Raw genomic sequence first — 25,514 nt, 5'->3', positions numbered from 1 at the left:
CACTCGGCTACTTCTTTCATCCCTTCGTGTAGGTTGGTTTTGGCGGTGTTTGGGTCTTTGGTGAGGGAGAGGATCAGCTGGGTGTCGTCTGCGTAGGAGATGATGTTAAGGTTGTGTTGGCGTGCGATGGATGCGAGGGGACTCATGTATACGTTGAAGAGGGTGGGACTGAGTGATGATCCTTGTGGTACGCCGCAGATGACTTCGGTGGCCTCTGATCTAAAAGGGGGGAGGCGGACTCTCTGGGTTCTTCTGGCGAGGAACGAAATGATCCAGTCCAATGCTTTTCCTTGTATTCCGCCGTTGCTGAGGCGCTGTATAAGGGTGCTATGACAGACTGTGTCGAAGACTGCAGAGAGGTCAAGTAGGATGAGGGCGGCTGTTTCTTTGTTGTCCAGTAGAGTACGAATGTCGTCTGTTGCTGCGATGAGCGCGGTCTCTGTGCTGTGTTTGGCTCGGAAGCCGGACTGTGAAGGGTCGAGGGATTTGTTGGATTCGAGGAAGGTGACGAGCTGACTGTTGACGGCTTTCTCAATGACTTTGGCAGGGAATGGGAGGAGCGAGATGGGGCGGTAGTTCTTAAGTTCAGTGGGGTCTGCAGTGGGTTTCTTCAGGAGGGCGCTGAGTTTGGCATGTTTCCAGCTTTCCGGAAAGGTCGCGGAGTTGAGGGAGCAGTTGATGACGTCTCGGAGATGGTGTGCGATAATGGAGTCTGCTTTGTTGAAAATGTGGTGGGGACATGGGTCGGTTGGCGATCCTGAGTGGATGGAGTTCATCAGGCGGATGGTGTCTTCAGTGGGGATTGGGTTCCTGGCGCGGAGGTTGTTGGAGGGGAGTTTAAGTTCGGAGGTGGGTGGGGTGGACTGGTCTCCAAAGCTGTTGTGTATGTCAGCGATTTTGTTGTGGAAGAATGAGGCTAGAGAGTCGCAGAGGTCTTGGGAGGGAGTGATGTTGTTGGTGCCGGCGGTGGGGTTGGTAAACTCTTTGACGATGTTGAATAGTTCCTTGCTGTTGTGGGCGTTGTTGTCAAGTCGATCCTTGAATGCTGATTTCTTGGTGGATCGGATCAGTTGGTGGTGTTTGCGGGTGGCGTTCTTGAAGGTGGTCAGGTTGTCGGTGGTTGGGATTTTTCGCCAGGCTTTCTCGAGGGTGCAACAGATCTTCTTGGATTTCTTAAGGTCATCATTGAACCAGGGGGCTTTTTTGCTACCTTGCTTGATTTGATGGTTTTTCAAGGGTGCTAATTCGTCAGCGCTGTGGGTGATCCATTGTGTGAGGTTGGTGGCTGCTTGGTTTGGGTCCGATGAATTGGCAGGAGGGTTTTGGTGAAGCGATGTGAAGAGCTGGTCGGTGGTAATTTTGTTCCAGTTTCTGCGGGGGATTGGTTGTGGGTGGTTGTGGGTCCTAGTCTTTTTGTAGTTGAAGTGAACGCAGCTGTGGTCCGTCCAATGGAGAGCTGTGGTGTGATTGAAGGAGATGTGCTTGCTGGAGGTGAAGATTGGGTCGAGCGTGTGCCCGGCATAGTGGGTGGGGGTGTCAACAAGTTGTTTGAGTCCGAGATTGGCGAGGTTGTCCAGAAGGGTGGTGGTGTTGCTGTCGTTGTTCTTTTCCAGGTGGAAGTTGAGGTCTCCCAGTAGAATGTAGTCCTCGGAGGGGAGGGCGTGTGGGCTGATAAAGTCGGTGATGTCTTCGCTGAATTGTGTGGGGGGTCCTGGTGGCCTGTAGATGAGGGTTTCTCTGAGTGTGGTCTTGGGGTCGGTGTGGATCTGGAAGTGAAGGTGTCCGGTGGCTGCGAGGTTATCGTCGGAACTGGTCGTGATGCGGATGGTGTTCTTATGGACGATGGCTATGCCTCCTCCTGTTTGGTTGATGCGGTCCTTTCGGATGATCTTGTAGCCGTCCGTTATGGCTATGGCGATGTCGGGTGTTGAGGAGGCGTTCATCCATGTTTCTGTAAGAAAGGCGAAGTCCGGCGATGTGGTGTTGAGTAGTTTCCAAAGTTCAATGGCGTGTCTGTGGACCGAGCGGGTGTTGAGCAGGATGCACTTCAGGTGGTTAGTGTCGGAGCTCTGTTTGGAGTTTGTGGATTTGGTGTGGGTCCTGATGCAGTCGAACTTGCAGGAGTGGCAGGTGAAGGGTCCAAGGGTGTGTCCTGGGGCGGCTTGGTAGCAGTTTGGAAGTCGGCCGGGGTTAAGAGCTGAGAGGGTTGTGGCGTCGTACGTTATGCGGGTGGAGTGGATTTTACGGGGGGCAGGGGATCTGGCGCTGGGCGAGGTCCAGGCGTAGACGGGCTTACTTTTGGCGCACCTTCGGCGCGCATAGGGCGCGCCCGCAGCGCGTGACCGCTGCGCGCAATGCATCTGTCATAAATGGATCGTGGAGGGGGCGGAGCTAGGGAGGAGCAGCTGGGAGGCGGGAGCGGGGTGGAGAGCCGGGCTGGGAGGCACAACAACAAACAACAAAATGGCAGCAAGCCCAAAAGCGAAACAGGACGAGATTGGGGCACAACCTGAAATCGCTATTAAATGGGCAGTGGCACCGGCACAATCAGGCACAAATAATTAAAGCGAGCAGTGCACAGTTGAAAAATAAATGAAGAGCAGTCTAGCAGTATAGCGCTACGATGTCGATATAATCAGGCACAATTAATTACAGTAAGCAGTGCGAGCAGTGCGCAATTCAATTCAATGGCAATGAGCAGTCTGGCAGTAAGCGCTACAATACCAATTATTTCAGCAGGGAGCAGCGTGAGTAGCGACCGCTTCTGAGCTAGTCAGGACGGAGAGACCTACTAGGAACATATCGCTGAAACATCGACTTAATGCCATCAGGACCTAAGCCATAATAGGCCTTATGAGTCAGACAGAGGGACTTGAAAAGGATCATTTGATCTAAAGGCAACCAGTGCAGTGACCTAATTGCAGCTGTGACTGGATGAAATTTTGAAAAATTCATCACCAGTCTGGCTGCAGCCTTCTGCACCAAATACAGACGTTGCACAAGACCCTTGTTAATGTCCAAGTATAGGGCATTAAAGTAGTCCAAAATGGACGTTACCAGTGCAACCACAGCCTGTTTGCGTGCTTCAAAGGAAAGAAAGGGAGAGATTTTCCGAAGGACCCTAATAGTGCTAAAGCAGGTGGAGATGGTCTTACTAACCTGGCGCGCCATGGAAAGAGAATGACAACAATGACACCTACGTTTTATCCATGAGAGGCAGGACAAGGGCAGGCACCTCGACTAACAGGCCACCAGTCCGTAGACCGGATGTCCAGATTGCTACCAAAGACGAGTACTTCTGTCTTGTCTCCGTTTAGCTTCATGTAATTTTCCACCATCCAGGAGGAAACGGCCTGCATGCAAAGTTTGAAATTAAGGGCATAGTCCCTGATGTTATGGGACATAGAAACCAGGATTTGGGTGTCGTCCGCATAGGACAACACCTCAAGACCAAATGATCTTACGACCTTTGCCAGGGGTGCCACATAAATGTTAAAAAGAGTTGGGCTCAAGGAAGAGCCCTAAGGCACACCACAAGGGATTTAGAGGCAGAGTAGAAAGGGCCAAATTTCACAGTCTGAGCCCTCTCACTGAGAAAGGAAGAGAGCAACCTCAGAGCCAAATCTCCGATCCCAATCTCCATGAGGTGTTGAACCATCCTCTGGGGAGACCGGGTATCGAAGGCCGCGGTGAGGTCAAGAAGAACGAGCAAGGTAGTATGCCCTTCATCCACTTCAGTACGGATAGTATTAAAGACAGTAGTAAGTGCAGTTTCGGTACTGTGATGGCTTCTAAATCCGTGCTGAGAAACATCCAGCAAAGAGTGATCCTTCAGAAAGGTACTAAGATGGGCATTTAAATGAGTCTCCAACATCTTGGCAGGGACTGGCAGGAGAGAAATCGGTCGAAGGTTTCAGTTCTCCCACGTCTAAGGAGGACTTTTTTTCAGCAAAGGCTTTACTAACGCCGTCTTCCATATGGTGGGATACAGCCCTTCGGAAATGGCCAAATTAGGAACAGCCGTAAGGTGTGAAAGAATGACTCTGCGGGCAATATTTAGCACTTTAAGGGGGCAAGGATCTAATGGGGAGCCTGATTTAACTAAATCTAGGAGGCGATCCGCCTCCTTCGGCAGCAAACTAGGAAAAGTAAGGATCCTAGGAGAATCTTCTGACCGACAGACATTACAAGAATGAAGATCAGTCTGACCAGAAGGGCCAACCCCAGGGTTAGAGGCTTCCTGCAACGAATAAATGTCTGTGATCTTAGATAGGAAAAAGTCCGATAATTTATTGCAGAACTCTTGAGAGAATTCAGAGGGATCTGCCATATGAGGAGAGATACGAGAATTAATTATTTGAAACAGATCCCTGGACGAATTAAGTGACCCTGTGATCTTTGAGTAGAAGTTTCCTTTTTCCTCCACAATAGCAGCCTTCTATTCCTTAAGGCATTGTTTATGAAGCTTCCTGCCTGATGGCTCGAGGTTAGCATGCCAATGCCAAGTGTGCAAAGTTGATTTTCTTTTGTGGGCCTTGTTGGGCATCATGACTCGGGCTGCTTGTTAAGGTGCCCATGCCAGAACGGAAGCAGGTCTGATTGAATGGAATGATTTTCTGTTCAGTAGTGCAGGGGCACATATCTTGCAATAGGAGGCCTGCGTAATATTTTACCCTCCTTGTCCAGTAGCGCAATGAGCTAGTAGTTTGACAGATCGGATTAGAAGCCGCCTTTGAAGATAGGGTTCAGGATCGCCCCTCTCCACGACTTTGGTATTGTGTTTTGATCAATGATGATGTTGAACATTGGGATGAGGACAGCCATCCAGAAAGGTTGGTCCATCTTGAAGAGAAATTGCGGCAGCCCGTAAGGGCCCGGTGCTCCTTCGGGCTTGCTCTTTTAGATACATTTTTTTGAGTTGCAGATCAGTAAGTAAGGTTGTTTCCCCACTTGTTTGCCCTGGTGAGGGCCAGGTTGGGGAGGTTAGTGTTGATTTATTGTTCAGTCCACTGTTCCTGGAAGGTGGGTTCATGCACACCTCTGTCCCCCGAGCACGCATTGGCGTGTGTGAAGCGCGCACACAGCGGGGCTGTGGGGCAATTGTGTGCCTATGTTAAAGTTTGCATTTTAATTGCAACTCATGACGGGCGCTGAGATTAACTTGAAAACTAACAAATGAACACAATCACTACGCAGCTGCTCTCTATTAAGAAAACAAATGCAAGAAGTCTACAAACACAGCATGGTCTTTCAGGTGATTCTGAAAGCACACACCGTGTTTGTAGACTTGCTGCATTTCCTTTCTTAATAGAGTTGGGCTGCGGGGTGATTGTGTGCATTTGTTAATTTTCATGTTCATTGCAGTTCATGACGGATGTTGCGATTAACATGAACATTTTAACAAATGCAAACAATCACACCGCAGCCCAGCTCTATTAACCCCTTGCATGCTTATGACGACCCTCATGAATCACGGTGGCGTGTGCTCACTACGGCCCACTATGTAAATGACCCGCACAGCGCGAAAATTTGCTGTGCATGCACGGGGTTAAGAAAGGAAATGCATCAACATAGCTGCCAAGGTTTCAAATTGCTATGTGGGACGTTTTCCTAATTTCAGTGCAAGTATGAGCAGGGCTTTAAGTGGGATGACAAAACAGGGGGGGTATGTCTCTAACAGGGACGTGGCCAACAAAATTAGGGCGTAGCCTAAATTCTGCCTATCAAGGCATTTTTTTAGAGTGAAAAAATGCATGAAGTAATACATCGGCTTACCCTTTTAGAGCTCCCCTGCTGTACACCACTGGGGAGAGGACAAAACTAGTGAGTACTCTCTGGGTGGGTGCTGTTGGGGGCTCGGGGAGATGGGACAGTGTTCGATCTGACCTTGCAATTAATGCCTAAACGTCAGTATAATCGCAGATGGCATAAACAGCTCCCACGTGGTGCTACTAGCACCCTCTCAAAAGTAGGCCCGATGTTTCTCTGCATGGACAGTATGTTCCTGTGCCCCTGCACCTAGGCTTTGAGGTGACATTAAAAACGAAAACAGATGATTTTGCTTAAAGTGCTAATTCAGTATCAAAGTTTCAAAAGACCTTTATTCGAATTTCATAAAATTCATAAAAGTACCAGACAAAACATTTCATTTCATTTACATTACACATTATTACAGAATTGTTTAAAAATCTATATAATACAGTATAGTACAGTTCTGGTGGGGCAAATTTCAAGGATTTTCCATCATTTTGCGCACTCTTGTTAACAGTCTCAGTAAAGTGTTAGTGCGAAAAATTAGTTTGTCTGAGTCCAACGAAACCAACATTAAGTAAGACTTTTCCAGTGAAAGGGGTCGATGTTTCCTAAAATATGGGGTTAAAAGCCAATTAATATATTTTAAATAAAATTTACAGAAGAATAGGAAGTGTAAATCATTCTGTGTACTGATACCATCACACGGACATGGGTTAAAATCAGTGCTATGTCGATATCCCAGGGGAAAGGACAGCAAAAATTTCACTGAGCCCGCTCTTAAACGAAACAGAAGAGATCTCTCCCAATTGGTCATGGGTAGAGTAAGATAGAGCGGGAGTGGATATCTACACAGTTCATTTCCCATATATTTTGCGACAGTTGATTTTATTGATTCTCTTCCCATCCTTTCCGATTTAAAAAGTGCATACAGTGCATGTTTAACCTCTGCTTTATCCTTAAGCTCAATCTTGCAGGGGTCAGAGAAGAGATCACCTTTACCCACGGCACTTAGTGTTTTAAAAACTCCTAATAGCCATGGAATTTTCATGCCCCGATCACAATTTAAGCATTCTTTTATAATGTTTTGTGTGAGGGTGGCTGAGTTGTTCCTCCAGACCTTAACCCAGAATAATGCAGGTCTAGCTCTGATAAAATCACAAACATATGGGAGGTTTCATTCGTTATGGCAAATAAAATCAGATGATGAGATTGGGGCGCCTAATACTTTTCTACAGAAGCGACTTTCTTCCCGCTGAATGGGTGTGCTATCTCCCAAACCTCTGCTCCATAAGAGGCTACTGGTGAGCACTGTAATTTGAATATTTTTAAAATGGCTCTAGTAGCACCTATTTTATTCAGGCGGGGCAAGCTCAAAATAGAATTGGTGGCTTTCAAGAACTTGCTCGTGGCATGGGCCAAATGCCCACTCCACGAGCTGTTCGCAGCGAAAACCAACCCTAAATAAGGAAACATGGGGACAGATTCGAGTTTATCTGTCCCTATGTGTATGGTATTGAGCTTCCGCTTCCCGGGGCCACATGACATGATAAAAGACTTTTTTTAAAATTTACACGCAGATCCAATCCCTCCATATGTTTAACAAAACTTTGAACAAGCAGACGGAGGGCAATTTGGTGTGCGGGTCATAAGCACCGCGTCATCCGCGTATAATAAAACTGATAGAGGGTTCCCCAGAATTATTGGTACATCGCTGGTGACTTGTTTGAGGGTTCCAGATAAACCGTTAATATAGATAATAAATAACAGGGGTGCTAAAACGCACCCCTGTCTCACCCCCCCTACCTCACCCCCCCTACCTCACCCCCCTACCTCACCCCCCTACCTCACCCCCCTACCTATGTCAATGGCTCCAGAGACCTCTCCGCCCATCCCAATCCGGACCTGTGCTTTTAAATCAGTATGTAGATAGGCCAGGAAATTAACAAGGGTCTCATCTAGTCCATGATTCAATAAGATCATCCAGAGTTTTGATCTATTTACTAGATCAAACGCAGAGGAGAGATCCATAAAAGCAATGTAAATGGGGGAAGATTGGGCAATATTATACTTATCAATTATCAGTTTTAAATTCAAACATTGCTCAACTGTCCCCACCCCGCTCCTGAATCCCATCTGGCACAGGTCTAGTAACTCTGTATTTTCGGTCCATTCGAGCACCCTATTATAAATTACTCGTTCCAGGATTTTTAGAGTGTTGTCCAGAAGGGAGATCGGACGATAATTTACTGGGTCCGACCTATCTCCCTTTTTAAAAATCGGGACGATAGTGCTAGTTGCCCAGGTGGAGGGCATGGGTACTGTTGGGAGACTGTTAAAAACTTTGACTAGAATTGGTGCCCATAAGTCTGGACTGTACTTAATAATATCGATGGGCAGGCCATCAGAAGTGTGGCTCACGGTGTAGAGCAGGCAGACCCAGAAGCTGAGGTCAGACCCGGGACCAGGGTTCAATTCCCGACGCGGCAGGGTCTTGAGCTCAAATGTCCACGGACTCGATAATTCTCGCTTCGGTGCCTGCTCTAATCATGGGTTCTCACTCTGCAACTCTGGGCATTAAGCTTGCTTAATCTCCACAACGGCCCCCTGCGGCGGGATGCCTGGCTTTCACCTTGGGGATGCCCTGTAGGGGCTATCTCACAGGGAAAAGCCAGGACGGGTTCCCAAGGCAAGCGCCGGGAAACCTCCGGGTAGCTGTGCGCTCAATAAATGCAATAATAATAATAATAATAATCAGGGCCCGGGGCCTTATTTCCGAGACTTTCTTTTATGGCTGTTTCAACTTCATGAACGTTGATCAGTAGGCCATTTAGCTGTCCTGGGCTATGAGTCATTGCCTCCTTAGGTTGGGCAGCATACATTTTTGAAAAATGGGCCTCCCAGACACTGCTGGTTATATTACAACTAATTGGTGTTAACTTTTTACCCATTTCTCTAGTTTTCCTAACTGCGGACCAAAATGGCCCACTGCTCCCCAGATTAGCTCTAGTGACAAGTGAGTCCCACTGTTCTGAGAGCAGTGCGGCCTTTTTGCCCGTTATTGTGAGTTTATAATGTTTCCTAGCTAATTGGACAGCCGTAAGGCACCTAGGGTTAGTAGAAAGTGCCCTTCTTAGGTCCCTATTCGCCAGGGAACAGGCCGAGTCGAACCATCTAGGTTCTTTCTCTGCCTTGGGTAGTGGGACCGATAGAAGGGTTTTTATCACTGAACATAATTTGTCAAAGTCCGCAATCGTCCTATGGTGATTGCCGTCCATGGATAGACAGGAGTCGATCAGGTGCGGGTAGTTAACTTGTACAGTATTCAAAATTGCCCTGCTGTCATCCCCTCTCCATTTTAGTCTCAGGCCATCAGCCGAAGGTGTAATGTCTCTTGCACCATTTATATTTGAATAGACAGAACTAGGGGCTACATCTAGGGTAACTATTAATGGATTATGGTCCCCGGACGATATCTCCAGCACTGCAGATTTAACTACACAATCTAATAGATGGGGTGTCATAAAGATATAGTCAATGGTGGAGCTACAGTCCCTACCTCTGAACGTGGGAGCATGCGGGGCACCAGGGTTATAGCCCATTTCCATGACATCACCAAGATTAAACTCGGATAGAATATTCCCTAATTCAGTGCCCCTTCGTTCTGCTTGGTCTAGGTAAATCCTGTCCTTCATTCCAGAATTTATGGGTAGCTTTGCATTGAAGTCACCCCCAATCAGGATCCCTGTCCCATCAGCTAGTTGTAAACTAGATTCTAGATTATGTAAGATTTTTGAAAGAGCCTCAAAGTTTTTGTTTGGTACATAGTTAAAATCATTATTATAAAAATTAATTAAATAAATCCTGGTCTTTGTTTTATATTCCAAAATTTGGATATTCAAATTCCCTCCTGACAAATCTCTAATAGTGCCGCCCGCCAGTGTCTTAATTCCTATAAACAAACCGCCCACTGCTCGGCCGAAGCTGGGTTTAGGCGCTGTTACACTAAAGCAGTGGTATCCCTCGATATGAAGGTTTTCAACAGCCCAAGTCTCCTGAAACATAACCATGTCAATATCATCAATTGTCTTAATCCATTCCGGGTCTGAAAGCCTTGCTTCTAACCCAGTTACATTCCAGCTAAGAACCTTCAGACCACTGTGACCACAGTGTCTGGTGGGCTTAGACCCACGATTCCTCAATATATTCACATCCAGAACAGGGGATGGTGATATTCCCGAATCAGCAATGCTTGGTGATACAGATGAGCATTCCTCCTTGCTATTACCAACTGCTGTGTGGCCACTGTTAGCTTCCATAACACCAAGTAATTTACTCTGGGTTATAATAACTTCCTCTGTTAGGTCGCACCCTTTATGACCATTGCTTGTAGCTGTACTTCCAGTATTATCACCTGCCCCAGTAGCCAGTCAATCCAGGTCATCTAAATTTGAGAAGGCCTGTTCAAACCTGTTAAAGGTTGGAATATTAAATAGTGGCCTTACTTCATTTTGATATATGAATTGGATAGGGATGTTTGTGGGATAGAATCTATCCCTGTGGTTCTGCTGGGGCATTGTGGGAAGATGGGTGTGAAACGGTTGTTGTACTAACATTGGAACCTGGAGATGCAGTACAGGGCCCTGGTTCTGGCGAAAGGATGGAAGCCTATTCCCATCAAAATTTATGTTTGAGTCCCTGGGGGGCACAACAAAGTTATTTGCCATATTTAGCTTGGGGGGGAATCAAATGTCTGTAAAAATAGCCCAATGGGAGCAGAGTGGTATTAAATTCCCATGGTGAAGGTGGTGGTGCGCTAGCTAAGGTTTTTTCCGCCCATTGGGGATTTTTAAAATTTACAACAATACAATCCCCCCCCAAACTTTTTCCTCAGCGGGCCTACCCATCCCACTCTCTGAGTGTGAATGATCTCCCGTGCCCCTTCCACTGAGAAACTGCAATTTGCAATTCAGTATCATGTTTGACCATTGCACCAAATTACAATTTTTAACAAGTGGCCGTTATTTGTCTCTTGAAAAGATGTGATAATTTTGGGATAATTAATAGGTTTGTTGCAATCTGTGTAAAGCGCTTTAAGACTAAGGAGGGCATAGTCTGTGTTTTGTCATGGCAGCGACAGAAACAAATGACAATTAGGTTTGGTGCACAGAATTATTCCATCCATGACTGACTATATATTAATTAGGAATCCTTTCTTGGGGGTATTGTGTTACCACTTCATATCACTCATCCCACAAGCCTGGCCCACGGACAGGTCCTGAATTGTGAAGTAAACAGAACTAACATATAAGGAGTTTTACAAACCAGCTGCAGGCTTCAAGCAATTGAATGTGTATCTTTACCGAACCACAGCGCAGCAAAGGCACCGGCAATTCATGTCATGAAGTGTGTTTCTAAATTGCAAACCTGCCTTAGGGCCCTTAACGTGGCGTTGTATGTGTGGAAATGCACCGCCTTTTCACTTTTTTAAGCAAAAGTTCGGAGTGATATTTGGCGCTGCACCCACACAGGTGGTCTAGTTACTGGCACACATAGCCCGGCTTCAGGGCACATAGACCTTACACTGCCGCACACAGAGGAAAAAAATGAAAGGGAACATTGCTGTTCATCCGCTCCCAGTCACCCTGAAGTTCCCCTCAAAATGTGCCGTCCATACTTAAGCTCTGATGCTGGTGTAAAGGTCGATTCCCGGCGCGGCAGGTTTCTGGACCAGGGTCAGCGGACTCGATAATTCTCTCGCCTCGGTGCCCACTCTGATCAGCGATCACACTCGGCAACTCTGGGCATTAGCTTGCCTCACCTTCACTAACGGCCCCACCAGACCGCCGGGGATGCCTGGTCTCACCCTGGAGATACCCATTAAGGGACCATCTCTCAGGGAAGCCAGGAAGGGTTTTGCAGCGGTCGAAGCAGCTTGGAACCCTCCGGGTAAGTAGTGCGCTATATAAATGCCTATACATTTACATTTACAGTAAAAGCGCCCCTTTCCAAGCTGTTGACTATCTTCCAGAAGTCCTTGGAATTTTTTGCCCTGCTAGCATGGATCAACTTGACCCAGTGGTCATTATAAGCGTCACTCTTAGCGGTTCATATCTGCATCATATAATCATTCCTGATGGACAAACATTTTTAAAAATGTTTCTTCATGTAGCCAGTTTGTAGGATTTTTCCTCAAAGGTCTTTGGTGGCGTTTTTCTCTTTTTAGGGCACACACCTCGTGCTGGTCCCATCTCAGTAGGTGCCTGATTTTTGTTTTGTTTATTCATTTCTTTTTCATATGTATACCTTTTTTAGCACACAGAGTTGGGCTAGAGGTTTAATAGATTGCCAGCAAAGCACTCCCAAGCGGACACTGGATTAGTTGATACGTTTATGGCCTGCTCAAGTAGACGTTTGCGCTGATATTTTATCTCTGGTGTCAGGTGGCCTTTCAATTTTATTTCTTCACGTTTTTGGTGGGACCTGTTGTCAGCAGGGAACTTGCTTTCTGGTCAAGCTGTGTTTGAGTGCAAGGGCAGTGGTCACTTTTGGGGCCTAACTCTATTTTGAAGGAGTTTAATAACTTTGATAGTCCTAGATTGGTGAGGATGAATTCAGTAGTTGAGCTAGTGTTAGCTGTGATGTGGGTGTTTGTCGGCGGGCGTTCAGTGGCAAAGCAACCATTTAAGATCCTTAGACCGATGGCCACACACGGCATCAAATCCTGTTGCCTAGTTTGTTGGGGTTAGACGCTTTGGGGCCTCTTAAAGGAGACCTGCCATGTTGGGTATTGTGAGTCAAATTGATCACTATTCGCAGAAAGCCACGAGGTTTGTGTTGAAGTCCATAGAAAGAATGAATTTGGCGTGTTTATAACTGGCCTTGATGTTGTACAAGAGTGGTTGCAGCTCTTTTTCCCCCTATTTGCTGGGTTAATGTAGATGTTAAATAATAAGTGATTGATATTTAGCTGACCACTTATAAAGTTTCAGGCCCAGTATCCAAGGAAGCTTGGTTTGATGGCCTTAATATCAGTAGCAATGTAAAACGACAGACCACCCTTTGACCTATGTCATTAAGGGTGTTCTCTAAAACATGTAGAGTAAAATCATGTGATTTCTATATTGTGCTTCTGTGTGAGATTTCCATTATTGCATCTAGACATGTGACACCAAAACAGACATGTGCATTAAAAGAGACAAACCTTTTGCCTTTGCCAGTGGCTATTAGCTGTATATGATAAATGAGTAACAGTGAGTTTGTTGTGAATAATTAGAATTGAAAAGGTTTCTGTTTTGAAAATGAGACTGTGAATGAAATATTACTAAGATCTGTGAAGGGTGGTGGTCGTCAGAGTCTCAATTTCAGCCATAGAGAGGGTACCAACGCGAGAAGTAGTTTGTGGTTGTTATTCTCGCTACTTTTTGGTGCCCGAGAAGGAAGGAGGCCTTTGTCCTATCCTTGACCTGCACCCTCTCAATTCCTTCCTCAAGAAGGAGAAGCACAAAATACAACCTTGTAGCTCACCAGCTGTGCACACTCATACCATCTAGTGTTGATTGCAGACTTTGCAAGTTGTTTTTCTTTGACGTTTTAGTTTTGAGGTGACTCATGATCTTCCTTAAACCCACAATGTACTAGGGCACAGACTCTTCCTTAGATTGTTTTTTTTTTCAGCTATCTGTTTTTAATGTATGTTAGAGTGCCTAGGTACTGTCTCGATACAGAAGGTAAAAACTTTGATTCCAAGATACTTTAATGCCAACTTTCACCACTCTGGGACCGCATCCAGCCGTTGACTGTTCTGGAGCAGAGAAGACAGGGGCTAGTTTGGATGAGAACGGCTCCTGTGGACGTAGGGTGTGGTGACACATCCTTTAAATTCTCCCATATTGTAATTGGAAGTTCCTGTGGTCAGACAAGCAATAGGTTTGTAACCTCTGCCTCACAAGGAGCACGACGAGGCTGCCTGTTTGATATGTAAAGCCTTTTGGTGCAAAAAGACTACTTGGTACCGAGTATAGACAGTGGGCACATTACAGGATGAAGCACCAAGGCTCTGTCGAAACACTGTCCGAAGACTCTTAATAACCTTACTCAGACAGCAAAAGTGTGTGACACTCCAGTAGATCGGTGACCCACGAGGAGCGGAATTCAGAATGTGGCCTCCAATGACTATTTGGAGACAATGCTTCTTGGGGCCCTCAATAAAACCTACACCAATGTAAAAGACCATACCTAAGGTTTCACAAACACCTCACACTGAGGGTCTTCCCTTTTGGGTTCCCCCTTGAATGGAACCGCTGCTCAAGGGCAAGGAACAACTTCAAGAGTGTCATTCCTTGACTCCTAAACTGCCATTAAAAAGTGCTTGACTTTGTTCCTCAAGTCACTTTAAGCCGAAAAACGCCTTCAGCACCACTTTCCTAGAGCTCCAGTGGTCCAGCTATGACATCGACACCAAGAGCCTGCTATGCCCATCTCAGACCCAAGATTAACTCTCAAGTTCATCCCAAAGAGCAAGGTGAATAGCATGAGGTACAGCAGAGGAGAGCTTTCATTGACAGTCTCCAGTTGCATCCTCGCATGGCCTCCACCACCGTTCAACACCACAGCAAGAAATGGCACCTCACCTTTTGAAGAGGCAATTTCTGAGGAGCTTAGGGCTTACACTATATCACACAACGAAGACCAGAACTCGCAGCACCACCCGAGCCTTCACCCTCATGATCACTTACCCCTGCTGAGTCCATTCACAACCTACTCCCACCAGGACCCCTCTGAAGACCAAACAAAACCATATTACTATCCACTGCCTACCGATGACTGAGGTAACCCTTGGTGCAATTACAGTGTCAACTCTCCAGACGATTCCTCCTTGGAAGCATATCCTGTCGGAACCTCCCCTCTGAAAAATACAACCACCTACAACGCAGTCATACAAGGTGCAGCAGACCACCACAAAACTATACTGCATGTTTTAATAAAAACTTCCTGATTGAGATCCTCTGTAAAAAAAAAGGATTGGTGCAATTCCTACAGATCCTTGAAAGAGTACTCAAATGCTCTACTGACCTCTTCAAAGAACAAGTCAAATTACAAGCCTACTCTACAAGACCCCATCTTCATTTGGGGACGTATGCTACCCAATTCCCTTGTAATTCATGTGGCAAGTAATAGGGCATAGATGCAGAGAACCGGGGATACCCCTTCACCGGATGAAGAGAGTAAATAGATTGATGCTGTGGGCAAACTGATACCTGTAGGGGCTGCCGTGCCATGGCGAATAGACAACTCAGTTACTGTGCTTTCCAGGTCTACCCTGAAGTAGAACAGTGCCTCATTGAATTGCCCTTTAATGGTAAACCACTCTTCTGGCCACAAGTCTACTTTGTGTTGGAAATAATAACAAATGGGAGTGCTTCAAAACCAGCAACAGAATTCTAGGTTTTACTGCCAGTGGATGTGCACTGCCCCAAAATCAGCAGGTATCCCACAACGTCCATAGTGCCAGACGCAGCAGCCCTTTCTCAAAAGTCACTCCAATCAGTACACTGAAGGTCATTCCTATGGCAGCAGTTATGTTAAGGGCGGAAGCACCAAAACAGGATTACCTTTGTCCTCACATTCCTCCTGACCACTCAACCCCTATTGGAAGTCCCATCAGGATAAACAGTGCCTTTCGTACAGAAAGATAATAGTCTCAAGACAAGTGGGTGCTCTCCATCACTGTCCACAGATTATGCTTAGACTTCCATATCATGCTACCCTATGTACCACCCAGCTAGCTCATCATCCAAGACAACCTCTGGCTGCTGCTAGAAGTGCAGGTGTGTAACGACTGGATTCTCAGAACAGGCAGCTCACCAACCGTGGCTAACCCAGTCGTCACATAACGACACTCTTCTCAGGTCACTATTTACAAGATATCTAGAATGCTCACATGAGAAAGTGAAAAGAAGCTATTTACAAGCCTGTATAATCCAAGATACCACTAACATCTAATGGATTCCATATTTTATCCTAGAATTACCTCATCTTATATTCTTTAACGTCACCCGACGATGTCTTTAACGTCACCCGACGATATACACTGATGGGGATACTAATGGGGATTCACCTTTAAGAGTTATTTCCCAAATTAAGTTCACACTCCCCTCATCATCAGTTACCTTTGCAGATTGGCATATCCCATCCTTCTGTATGTCAGCACCTGGTTAAAAGGAAAGGTTAATCTCATTCATGAAAACAACATTCAAAGATATTTATCATTAAATCTTTATTCTACAATTAAGCATGCCAGAATGAGCAAAAGAAACATGAAATAAGTTAGTCGCTACCTATAACCTAAAAAGGGAATAAAAATGAATGGTTAGATATATTCTACACTAAGCTCAGAACGCCTCACCTTAGATGTGTGTCTTTCCATTTCAGCAGCGGAGCTGATCCCTCTCTCTCGCTTTGTCTTTACTCGGGACTCTGCTCTCCCTCTATGGCTCACGAATACACGTCTGCACCGCTACGCCCCCATCTATGCTGCCATGGTTCCGGAATACTCGAACCCTCTTCTGGACTTAGTCTCTGCCACTCCTGTATGATGTCCCTACAGGATTCTCAATCACTTTCCTTCTTCGTTTCAGGATTTCATTTAGCTGATGGTATCAGTCACTATGCACCAGCCTTTGGACCAACTTCTTCCGTCTACTCCACACGCTGCTCTCTCTCCTCGCTCCTTGATAATATAGAGCTCACTTTCTCTATGGAAAATTCCGGTATTAGGCCGACTCCCACCAAATTCCTGTACCAGTCCCCGGCTCCCTTCGCCTTCCACAGTGGCCACCTGCGTATTGCGTCTAGAGCCGGGGAGACAAACACATTCCTTTGATAAGGGCCAGTCTTGACCGGTTCCTCACTAGCGCATAACAGGATGAATTCTAAACACTACCTTTACCCTGCAAGCGCCTCGGACAGTTGAGGCAGAAATACAAAATGGCTTCCCTCTAGCTTTTGGGCCTGTAGGCCCAAGAAAACGGAAAAAGGCACTAAACTCTGTCAAAGCGCATAGTTAAGCCCTACAAATGAACACAAATGCAACTAGGACTGAGATGGTAGTGGATTATAGTCACCACCAGTCTGAAAATAGACTAAAATTACCCTGTCGCTACAAGGTGTTACTCCAAAAATGAGCAATGGTACCTCCCACCATGTAAGCAAGGATGAGGAGTATATTTCCTTTACTTTCTTATCCGCAAAAATGACTGGACTTTGGGGCTGATATTCGGCATCCAACTGCTCAATCCGTACATCACGTCAGAGCACTTCAAGGTGACCAGTCCCTGCTTTTACCTTATTTCGTTTGGGGGGCTCATTGGGGCATACCACTAGGTTACCAAGCACATTCTGTTTACCTATAATTCCACGATCTGTTGCTTTCTGTCAGGAACTTAGTAGTAGATTAGTCTGAAATAGTCTCCATCCTTAATGCCTTCGCCAGAGCGTCCAGCCTTCAAGTCAACTGGCAGAAATCATGTTGGTGACCCCGAACATTCAGGTACCTGGGTGTGGGAGCGCCGATCTAATATGCAGGCGAGGAGGCTGAATAAATTTTCGAACAGGTATCGGTTTATTTTGTACAAGGGTAGGATCAGGTGAAACAGATGTTCGGGCGTCACAGTAATCTTCCTCTTGAGAGTCCTCTTCGGATCCTGGCAATGGTCCTGGCTCGTCGTCTTCGGAATCGAAGGGTGTCCCCCGGAGGCTCATAAAAAGAGGAAAGATAGGGAGTCGTCAGAACACTAGTTTACCCTATAATGGGGAATCTAACCCGTCACCGCACCACAGTTGTGTTTAGGAAAATGGGTTGTGGTTTTAAACTAAGAAAGGGTGAGGCATAGGGTCTCATGAATAAAGAAAGCAAAAGTATAGTGAGGTTCCCTCACTTAAGAACAATAGTGTCCCTTCTTATGGAGTGATTAGTTTCTAAGACAGTTGTCTACGCAAATGCAATTCATACGACAATGTTTCAATAGGCAGGATTTTTCCTATGAGATTAACTTCAAATTACTTAAGCATATGAAATCACCTCTTCTCATTTAGCAGCAACAAGATTCACAAAACACCGTCTTTAACAGGTATGACGAACGGTTCAAGGATGAAAGCGGTTCTCTGTGCAGAATAGTACAAACGTTTACACTAACTGCCACCCGCCACTCTTACAGAAACCACCCGTTAACCTCACGTGTAATAAGTGAAAACCCTTAACTCACCGACTCCTGCCGCAAACTCTCCTGAGTCTGCGGCCGCTCTTCAGCATCCTCCGGTGGAATCCACCACTCCTCAGTCCAGGGCTCGTCTGCTTCCTCGTCCTGGGTTTCTCTCTCCTCGGTCTTCTCTTCGTAGTCCTCTCGGCTCCGGTATGGAGTTTCTCCTCGCGTCCTCTCGCCCGGCGTCCTCTTCCGGTCTTCTTCTTCTCCTCTAAACCCTCCTCTGTGTTCAGTTTTCATTGGTTCCCGTAGACCATTTCCGGGGTTACTGTCATCCACTTCCGGGCTAAGCTTTCCGTCTCTCTGTAATGAGAGGAAAAGACGGCATGGATCCGGATTGGGTGTTATCGATTGTGGAGTCCGTTGTATGTTATCGACCCACGGGATTACATCGGTGAGCATTTCCTCACACTGGGATTCGAATTTATCATGATGCCATAGACCTTCGACAGTAACAACACCTGAACGGTGGCGGCGATCTGAAACCAAGTTGCTTTCTTAAGAACTCCTCTGCTGTTGATAATGAGCAGAATCTCTCTTTTCAAAGGATCATACTCCCAAGACTATTATGCCACTTTTCCAATCTTCTAAATCCTGTACTGGTAACGTTTTTTTGCTCACTGAGGGCCCGATGTAGGTAAATCTATATTTACCACTTCATAAATACCGAATCATACCGATTCGGTATTTATGAAGTGGTAAATTAGAGGGGGGGAGATGTAGGTATTTCAGATTCTGTAAATACCGATTCGGTATCCCCCATTGATTCCTATGGGCCTTGAAGCCCATAGGAATCAATGGGCATTACCGATTCGGTATTTTACAGATTCTGTAAATTTACCGATTCGGTAAATATACCGAATAGGTAAATACTGGCCCCCTACATCTCAAAGTGCCAAATACCGGTCGGAAACGGCCGATTTCGGCCGTTTCCGACCGGAATTTGCCACCTACATCGGGCCCTGAATGTCTTGCTGGGAAATCTCATACTGAAAATGGATGTCAAAGAGTTGTGTTGCAGAAGCTTAGGTTGCCAGCTGTCAGAGGCGGTCTTGGGGCTCTCATCAGTGAACATTATTATCTGGTGGCTCAGTTACAATGGGTGAGTTGCTGGCTGGAAGAACACCATTTCGACAACCGTGGCTCTAGGTACTCCCTTGGTGACTGGAACATATTTTACAACTATCTCACTCTGCCCATTCCAGATCTCCTCCTTCTCCACGCCTGATGCGGGTGGCACATTTTTGCTTTCAAAGAAACCTGCACATTACAATCCTAACTATTACCCACGTCTGACTGTTTCTCAAGGCTGTCTGCATACTAAGGGCTCTGACACCCAATGACCTGCAAAGTTGGCACTCTGAGGCACTAACAGCTGTGGGGGACCTCTTTCAGGAAAGTAATGTGTTACCCATTGATGAACTAGCAGGGCACTTTAAAGTTAACAGGGTCAGTTCTAAACTTTTCACACACTGGCCCACACACTGAAAATCGGTTGGAACATTGTGATGACTGAGCCAGCTAACCATATTGTTGTGCACTATCGCCATACCATGGTCAGTAGTTGCAGGCTGATTAGCTTGTTGGCCAAGGTTATTGGTCCTGAGAGGGGTTTTCCTCTTTCTATGTGTGCTGTAGCACACATAGAAAGAGGAAAAACAAGGAGAAATGAAAACATTTCACCTTGTTACTCCTGCTGTGGGGAGGCGCAAGGTTTTTGCGCTGTCCCAAGTTTACATTGTTTTACAAATCTGGGGCAGCGTCAAAATCCATGGGTGTTGCGTGAGAACAACCACTGTAATGCCTATCTAACGCCTACTTGCCATAGTGTAAAGCAAAGCAGCGACTTGCGCTGCTTTGTCTTACTACATATCTATGAGTCCATGCAAAGTCACGCAGGGTGACTTTGCGTTGTCTCCTAGATATGATCGAGATGCTTGTGCCGCCAAAGCTTAAAAAAAAGTGGCCCTTCATAAATCCGCCCCAAAATATTTTGTTAGGTTTTTTTTTAGGTCTTTCGCCATCAGGTATCTTTATATAAAAATAATGGTTAGCTTTAATGAAAAATAAATGTTCTCAATGGGAAATGCACTGTAGTACATTATGAAACCTCTATTATTTAATGCACTGCAGAGGTCTATGTGTAACCAGATAGACACAGAATAAAATTTGGTTGGCGTAGTGGAGAATATTGCCTTCTGTGACAGAAAGCACAGTTAATGTGGAAGTTTTTTATAAAGACTACTACAAACTGTGCAAATAGTTTTAAAATAAAACGAAGCTTCCAAAATGTAGATTTGAGTAATATAAGACCATAATTAATGTGTTTTTGTTATACCTATCCCTTCAACACCTCCCCAGGGGTACTAAGTACTGTGTAAATGCAGTTATGGTTAAAAGCATGCATTTTCCCAGCCCAGTTGTTAACCCTTTGCACCACCATGCAAAAAAACAAAGACACATCTTTGGCATCACAATGCTTAGAGTTATTCAAGCAATTAAAGCCAGAACTACTCCCACGCATCCTTTACATTGGTAGATTAACTCCTAGCGCACTATTGCATATCATTCAGGCAAGGAGGCACCCTGGCATGAGCACTTACTTGAAGGATTGTTTTACCAGGCCTTTTCGTTTTACAGCACATGAGAGTCAATTAACTTCAGCTTAAGCATTTTAACGATCGGAATGAAAGGTCCTGGCCTTTGTACAAAAGGAAAAGCAAATTTTGCATTCCAGGCAGAAGTTAGTCCTGGAAATGCATGACCCCCTTCCCAGGACTCCACAGCCTCCCTGGGGGTCGCACCCCACAGATTGAAGACTGCGGGCATGGGTTCTTATAGGGGTTTTCAGCCGGGCTTCATCCATTAGTCTGTGATTTGTGATTCATATTTGTCTTCCACCCAATCCAGCATGCATCAAGTGGCAATGTTAGCCCACTTCAGCCATTGACTGACTTCACTGTGACATACTGTATCCTGCCCTTTCACAAGGAGCACATCCACACACAAGATAGTATCCTTCAGTGCTGGGTGCAGTGGTGTAATCTGTACATTTTTGAGACCAGAAAACACTTTTGCCTTTAGTGAATGTTAAAAATAAAAAAAAATGTAATGTCAGCTTCCCAAACGAAGTTTTACAAAAACCATGACAAAACACAAATTGCCAAAAGGACACGAATTGCCAAAAGGCTTGCGGCGAGTCCCCGACCTAATAGCTTTACCAGTTCTTGTCTAGGGTTTAGAATAATGTGTGAGTTATCTTTTAGTGTGGCTTATGCCAGAGGTCCACTTTGAGCCATGTTGGAAAAGCGAGCTGAGAAGCTGTTGCTTCTTCATCCATTGTGTGCACTATCCCATCATTCCCTATGCCCCCTGAGCAGATGATGGTCTGGCTAGAGACACTCTGTTTGCTTTTCCACAATCGAAAAGCTAAAAGCCCAAGCACTTCCCAGCTCCTACATGCTAGAAGGTGTGGGGAATGATGTGCTGATGCACGAGAGGGATGCAATGGAGATGGAAAGCAAATAATTAAACACCTGGGTAGATAGAGGATGCTGGCTGGAGGCATTCCTATTGAACCAGGGAGCACGGAGCAGGGTGGAGAAATAGAATGAGAGGAGGAGGAGTAAGATACAGGGTAAGAGAAGTAGCGGAGCACGGGGAGCGAGAGCAAAAGAAAGTTGAAAAAGGGTAGAAGAGCTAGAGAGCTAAAAGGAGAGATAAAGCAGTAGAAAGGGTGGGGGTGAAGGGAAAGTGGAGTTAGAAAGAGACGAGAGTGCGAGATAAGTAGGCAGAAGGCAAAACGGTGTGAGAGACGGCGGGAGTAGGATGAGGAAGATAGCAAGGTGGAGTAAGAATGAGAGAAACGGAGAGGGTATTCATGATTTTTTTTTTTGGTTTGATTTAGATTTAGATTTTAGAGCCGAGTCAGAATCCTGGCTGGGCTCAGACTTGATCCTACCCATAAATTCTCTGGCTTGGGTGCTTCCAAATAAGTGTGTTCCATGCCTGGGAGTGCTCTACTTTTGACAGTTGGATGGTCTAAGTGCTGGGGCTGGGGTTGATTAGATATGTAACTTTCTTTTGTTGTGTTAGAGTATATATATTTATATATATATTTGTTATACAAGCATGGTCGATTTGTCATCCTAAGAGTTGTCACTCCTAAAACTTGTCGCTGAAATCCATTGTACTCGAACATTAGTTTACTGATTTACCTATGACATCCCTTGGATTAGTCTCTAGAAAAGCATCCCCTCGGACTCTGATGCCTATTCTTCTGTGGGTAGATCTTTATTTAGTTGTCTCACTGCATGCGTTCCCACCAGAAATATCGATACATATGCTTGTAGGAAAAGCCTTTGAGATCAGGCTGTGTTAAAATGTTTTTAGGTTATTTAGCATTTGGATTTATGTAGTTTCTTTTGAGCACTTTGATTCTTAAGCATTTTTTTAAGTGCCACAGATCTTCCACTACTCAAATGTTGTGTTTGCATGGAGTTCCCTCATGTCATAGGGGCTTTGTGTGTTCCTCTTGTAAGCCATTTATCACATGAAAATTATGTTTCTCCCCACTTTGGTTTACATATTATCCATTTGTGTTTTTATGTTTTTTTTAATGCAAACGTGTCCTGTTGTTTTGACAAGTGCCACTTGGACAACAAACTTAATACTAAAACACAAGTCAGACTGTTAGATTGAATATCAATGAGAGGTGAACAACCTTATCTGTGACTTTCCACACACATTAAACAGAATCACTTGCACTGCCTTGTTTATTATTTGCTGGTAGGGTCAACCTGCATGTGATAGAGATCCTAAATTGCCTTTTCTATTGCCAGGTCGAAAGTATGCATCCCTTACTTAAAGAAAAGCAAGTTTGCTCACATCTTGAACCTCAGTCCACCACTGAATATGAACCCGATCTGGTTCAAGAATCACTGTGGTAAGTGTGTAACGAACACAATGTTGTGCGTACATTAATATTTTTATGCAAAATATTCTTCCATATTCTAGAGCAACATGGAACCTGTCTGGCAACAACATGTTTTACCCCTTCCTGTTTAGTATAAATTCTCCTTGTGCTACCCTCCCTTCTTAGTACTTGTCAAGGGTCTACCTTGAGTTAATTTTACCTGATTGTATGTAGCTGGAACAATTTTATCTCTCTTTCTCGTTCCATGTACTCCTTTGATGTTTTTTTGATTCGTTTAACTAAGTCAAGCTTAAAGGGGCAACACGACTAGTGGTTGTTGAATATTTTTTCTGATCTTTGTTTCAGCCTATACCATAGCTAAATATGGAATGTCGATGTGTGTTCTGGGTATGTCTGAAGAATACAGAGGGGAAATTGCAGTCAATGCATTGTGGCCAAGAACAGGTAAATATGTAATTCCACTTATACAGTACTTTCCCTTTCTTCCAAAGACGTCTTTATAAGGTTGTTTACTGTTGCCATTTTATTCTGGTTCCCAGAACTGTTATCCCCTTTCACTCACCCATTACTCTTCAAAATAATTCTTGCTGTAGGTTTCTGTGCAAGAAAGGGATTAAGATCCTTCTTTACCTTGCTAGTCCTCGCAAGTCACTCTTTAAAATGATGGCACTGCCGAGATTTCTATATGCCCTACAGAACTACCCTGACTTGGTGCCACAGTCATATTTTGCATCTCTTGAAGCTACGCTTAGGGAGCTACTGTGGGCCAGAGTGCCTCGTATCTCCCTCCAGAAGCTTACATTAGGCTGGTTCGATGGCGGTATAGCGCTCCCGGACATTCGTAAATCCTATTAGGCTGCACACCTTTCAGCTATCAATCAAGGCACGTACTGCGATGGTAATGACCCGGGTATGGAATGGACAGGTGGCTTCTACCGGGGGGGGGGGGGGGGGGGGGGACATTTCGAGGTGGCATTGTACTCTAGGCCTGGCAGGTACCCGCTCACCGGGCCCACCAAACACTCAGTACAAATCTGGCACATAGTGCAACGAAAATTTGGCTGGGCTGATACTCTGACTATAGCTACCCCGTTATGGGCTTCGAAAAGACTGGGTACCCTGAGCCACACCAAGGGGTTCCTAAACTAGGACTTGATCGGGATCTCCCACGTCAAAGACTTATGGGGTTCAAGGGGTGTAGTGTCCTTCGCCTCACTCCAACAGATATACGAGCTTGCACAAACAGAACACTACCGTTACCTGCAGGTACGGCACTCCCTCAAATTCAACATTCCCGCAGGGACACTTCCCCCAGCCTCTTCCCCCCTGGAGGACAGATTACTGGACGGCCACCTCCCCGAACATGCCATCTTCCTCACATATAAAAAGATCATTAACAACTCCCCAGATCTTTTGCAATCCCTGAAAACTAAGTGGGAGTCCGATGGGTTGGAAATAGAAGAGGAGGAGTGGAAAAGTGCACTAGCGTCCCTTAAGGAAGTGGCCATCTCAGCTAGACTTCGCTTGATTCAGCTCAAAATTCTCCACCGGGTCTATATTTCAGGGACTAGACTGCAATTGATGGGCCAAAGTGTGGATGGGCTTTGCCGGAGGGGATGTGGAGAGGTAGGGACATTCTTCCACATTATATGGGAGTGCCCAGTGCTCCAGGTTTATTGGCAACGGATACACCAGTGCATGCGGGAGGTATGGGAGGTGGAGCTGCGGGTTGAGGCAAAGAGGTGTCTATTAAATATATGGGAGCCCACTGATCTGTCGCCCCGTGGGAGGATCTGGGCCTCACTGGGCTTTGCAATCGCAAAAAGGAACATTGCTTGGCTGTGGGGGGCTGCAGGGCCTCCTAAACTTGGTCCCCAGGAAAACGGACATGGATTGGTGCATGCTCCTGGAGAAGACGGTTTATGTAGCCAGGGGATGCCCACAGAAATGGGTCGGTATCTGGTCCAACTGGAATGAGTACAGGGGTCACATTTGCGAACCCCCCCCAGATCACCCGGGTTGACGAACCTTTCGCACTGCTGAATGTATAATGATGAACTGTAAAGCGTAATGTCAAAGGTGCCCAACCCCTTTCTCTTGCTTGATTTCCTAAGGTACAATTGTATGTCTTGCACTGTATTATTGTGATGAACACCACTGTTCCTTGAAAAGTTAATAAAAACATTTATAAAAAAAGAATTAAAAAAAAATAAGGGATTAAGCCTGATCTGTCTAGATCTACAACACAAACAACTTCTAACTGGACCAGGTCTTTCGCTTTTTTGTTATCTATTGGAAAGCAGTTACCATCAAAAAAGTCAGTTTATATATGGCCTTCATAGATCTCAAAACAGCTTTTGACCTGGTCCCCCGGGCTAAATTGTTGGAGATCCTAGGAGGGATGGGATTCCCCAGTAGACTCCTGAGTTTAATCGTAAAGCTCCATGAAGGGAATTATGCGAGGGTCAGATGGGGTACCCAGGGCCAACTAACTGATAGGGTCCCTGTGAGGAGGGGAGTACGCCAGGGCTGTGTTATGGCCCGACTCTTTTTTCCCTATTTGT

The 25,514-nt window shown here is 45.6% G+C and overlaps 1 protein-coding gene across 1 annotated transcript in view; it reads left to right on the top strand.

The window, feature by feature from the left end:
* HSDL2 (hydroxysteroid dehydrogenase like 2) overlaps positions 1-25,514 on the top strand; it is a 206,577-nt gene that overhangs the window by 68,158 nt on the left and 112,905 nt on the right. Inside the window, exons 5-6 of the mRNA XM_086962057.1 lie at positions 22,856-22,959; positions 23,296-23,394. Of these exons, the coding sequence (XP_086818183.1) occupies positions 22,856-22,959; positions 23,296-23,394 (203 nt within the window). The remainder of the gene's footprint in view (positions 1-22,855; positions 22,960-23,295; positions 23,395-25,514) is intronic.

Source organism: Lissotriton vulgaris, chromosome 3_1 (genome assembly GCF_964263255.1).
Source record: "Lissotriton vulgaris chromosome 3_1, aLisVul1.2, whole genome shotgun sequence".
Lineage (NCBI taxonomy): Eukaryota > Metazoa > Chordata > Amphibia > Caudata > Salamandridae > Lissotriton > Lissotriton vulgaris.
The sequence above is the reverse complement of the archived record's forward strand: the minus strand, read 5'-3'. Positions and strand labels throughout refer to the sequence as shown.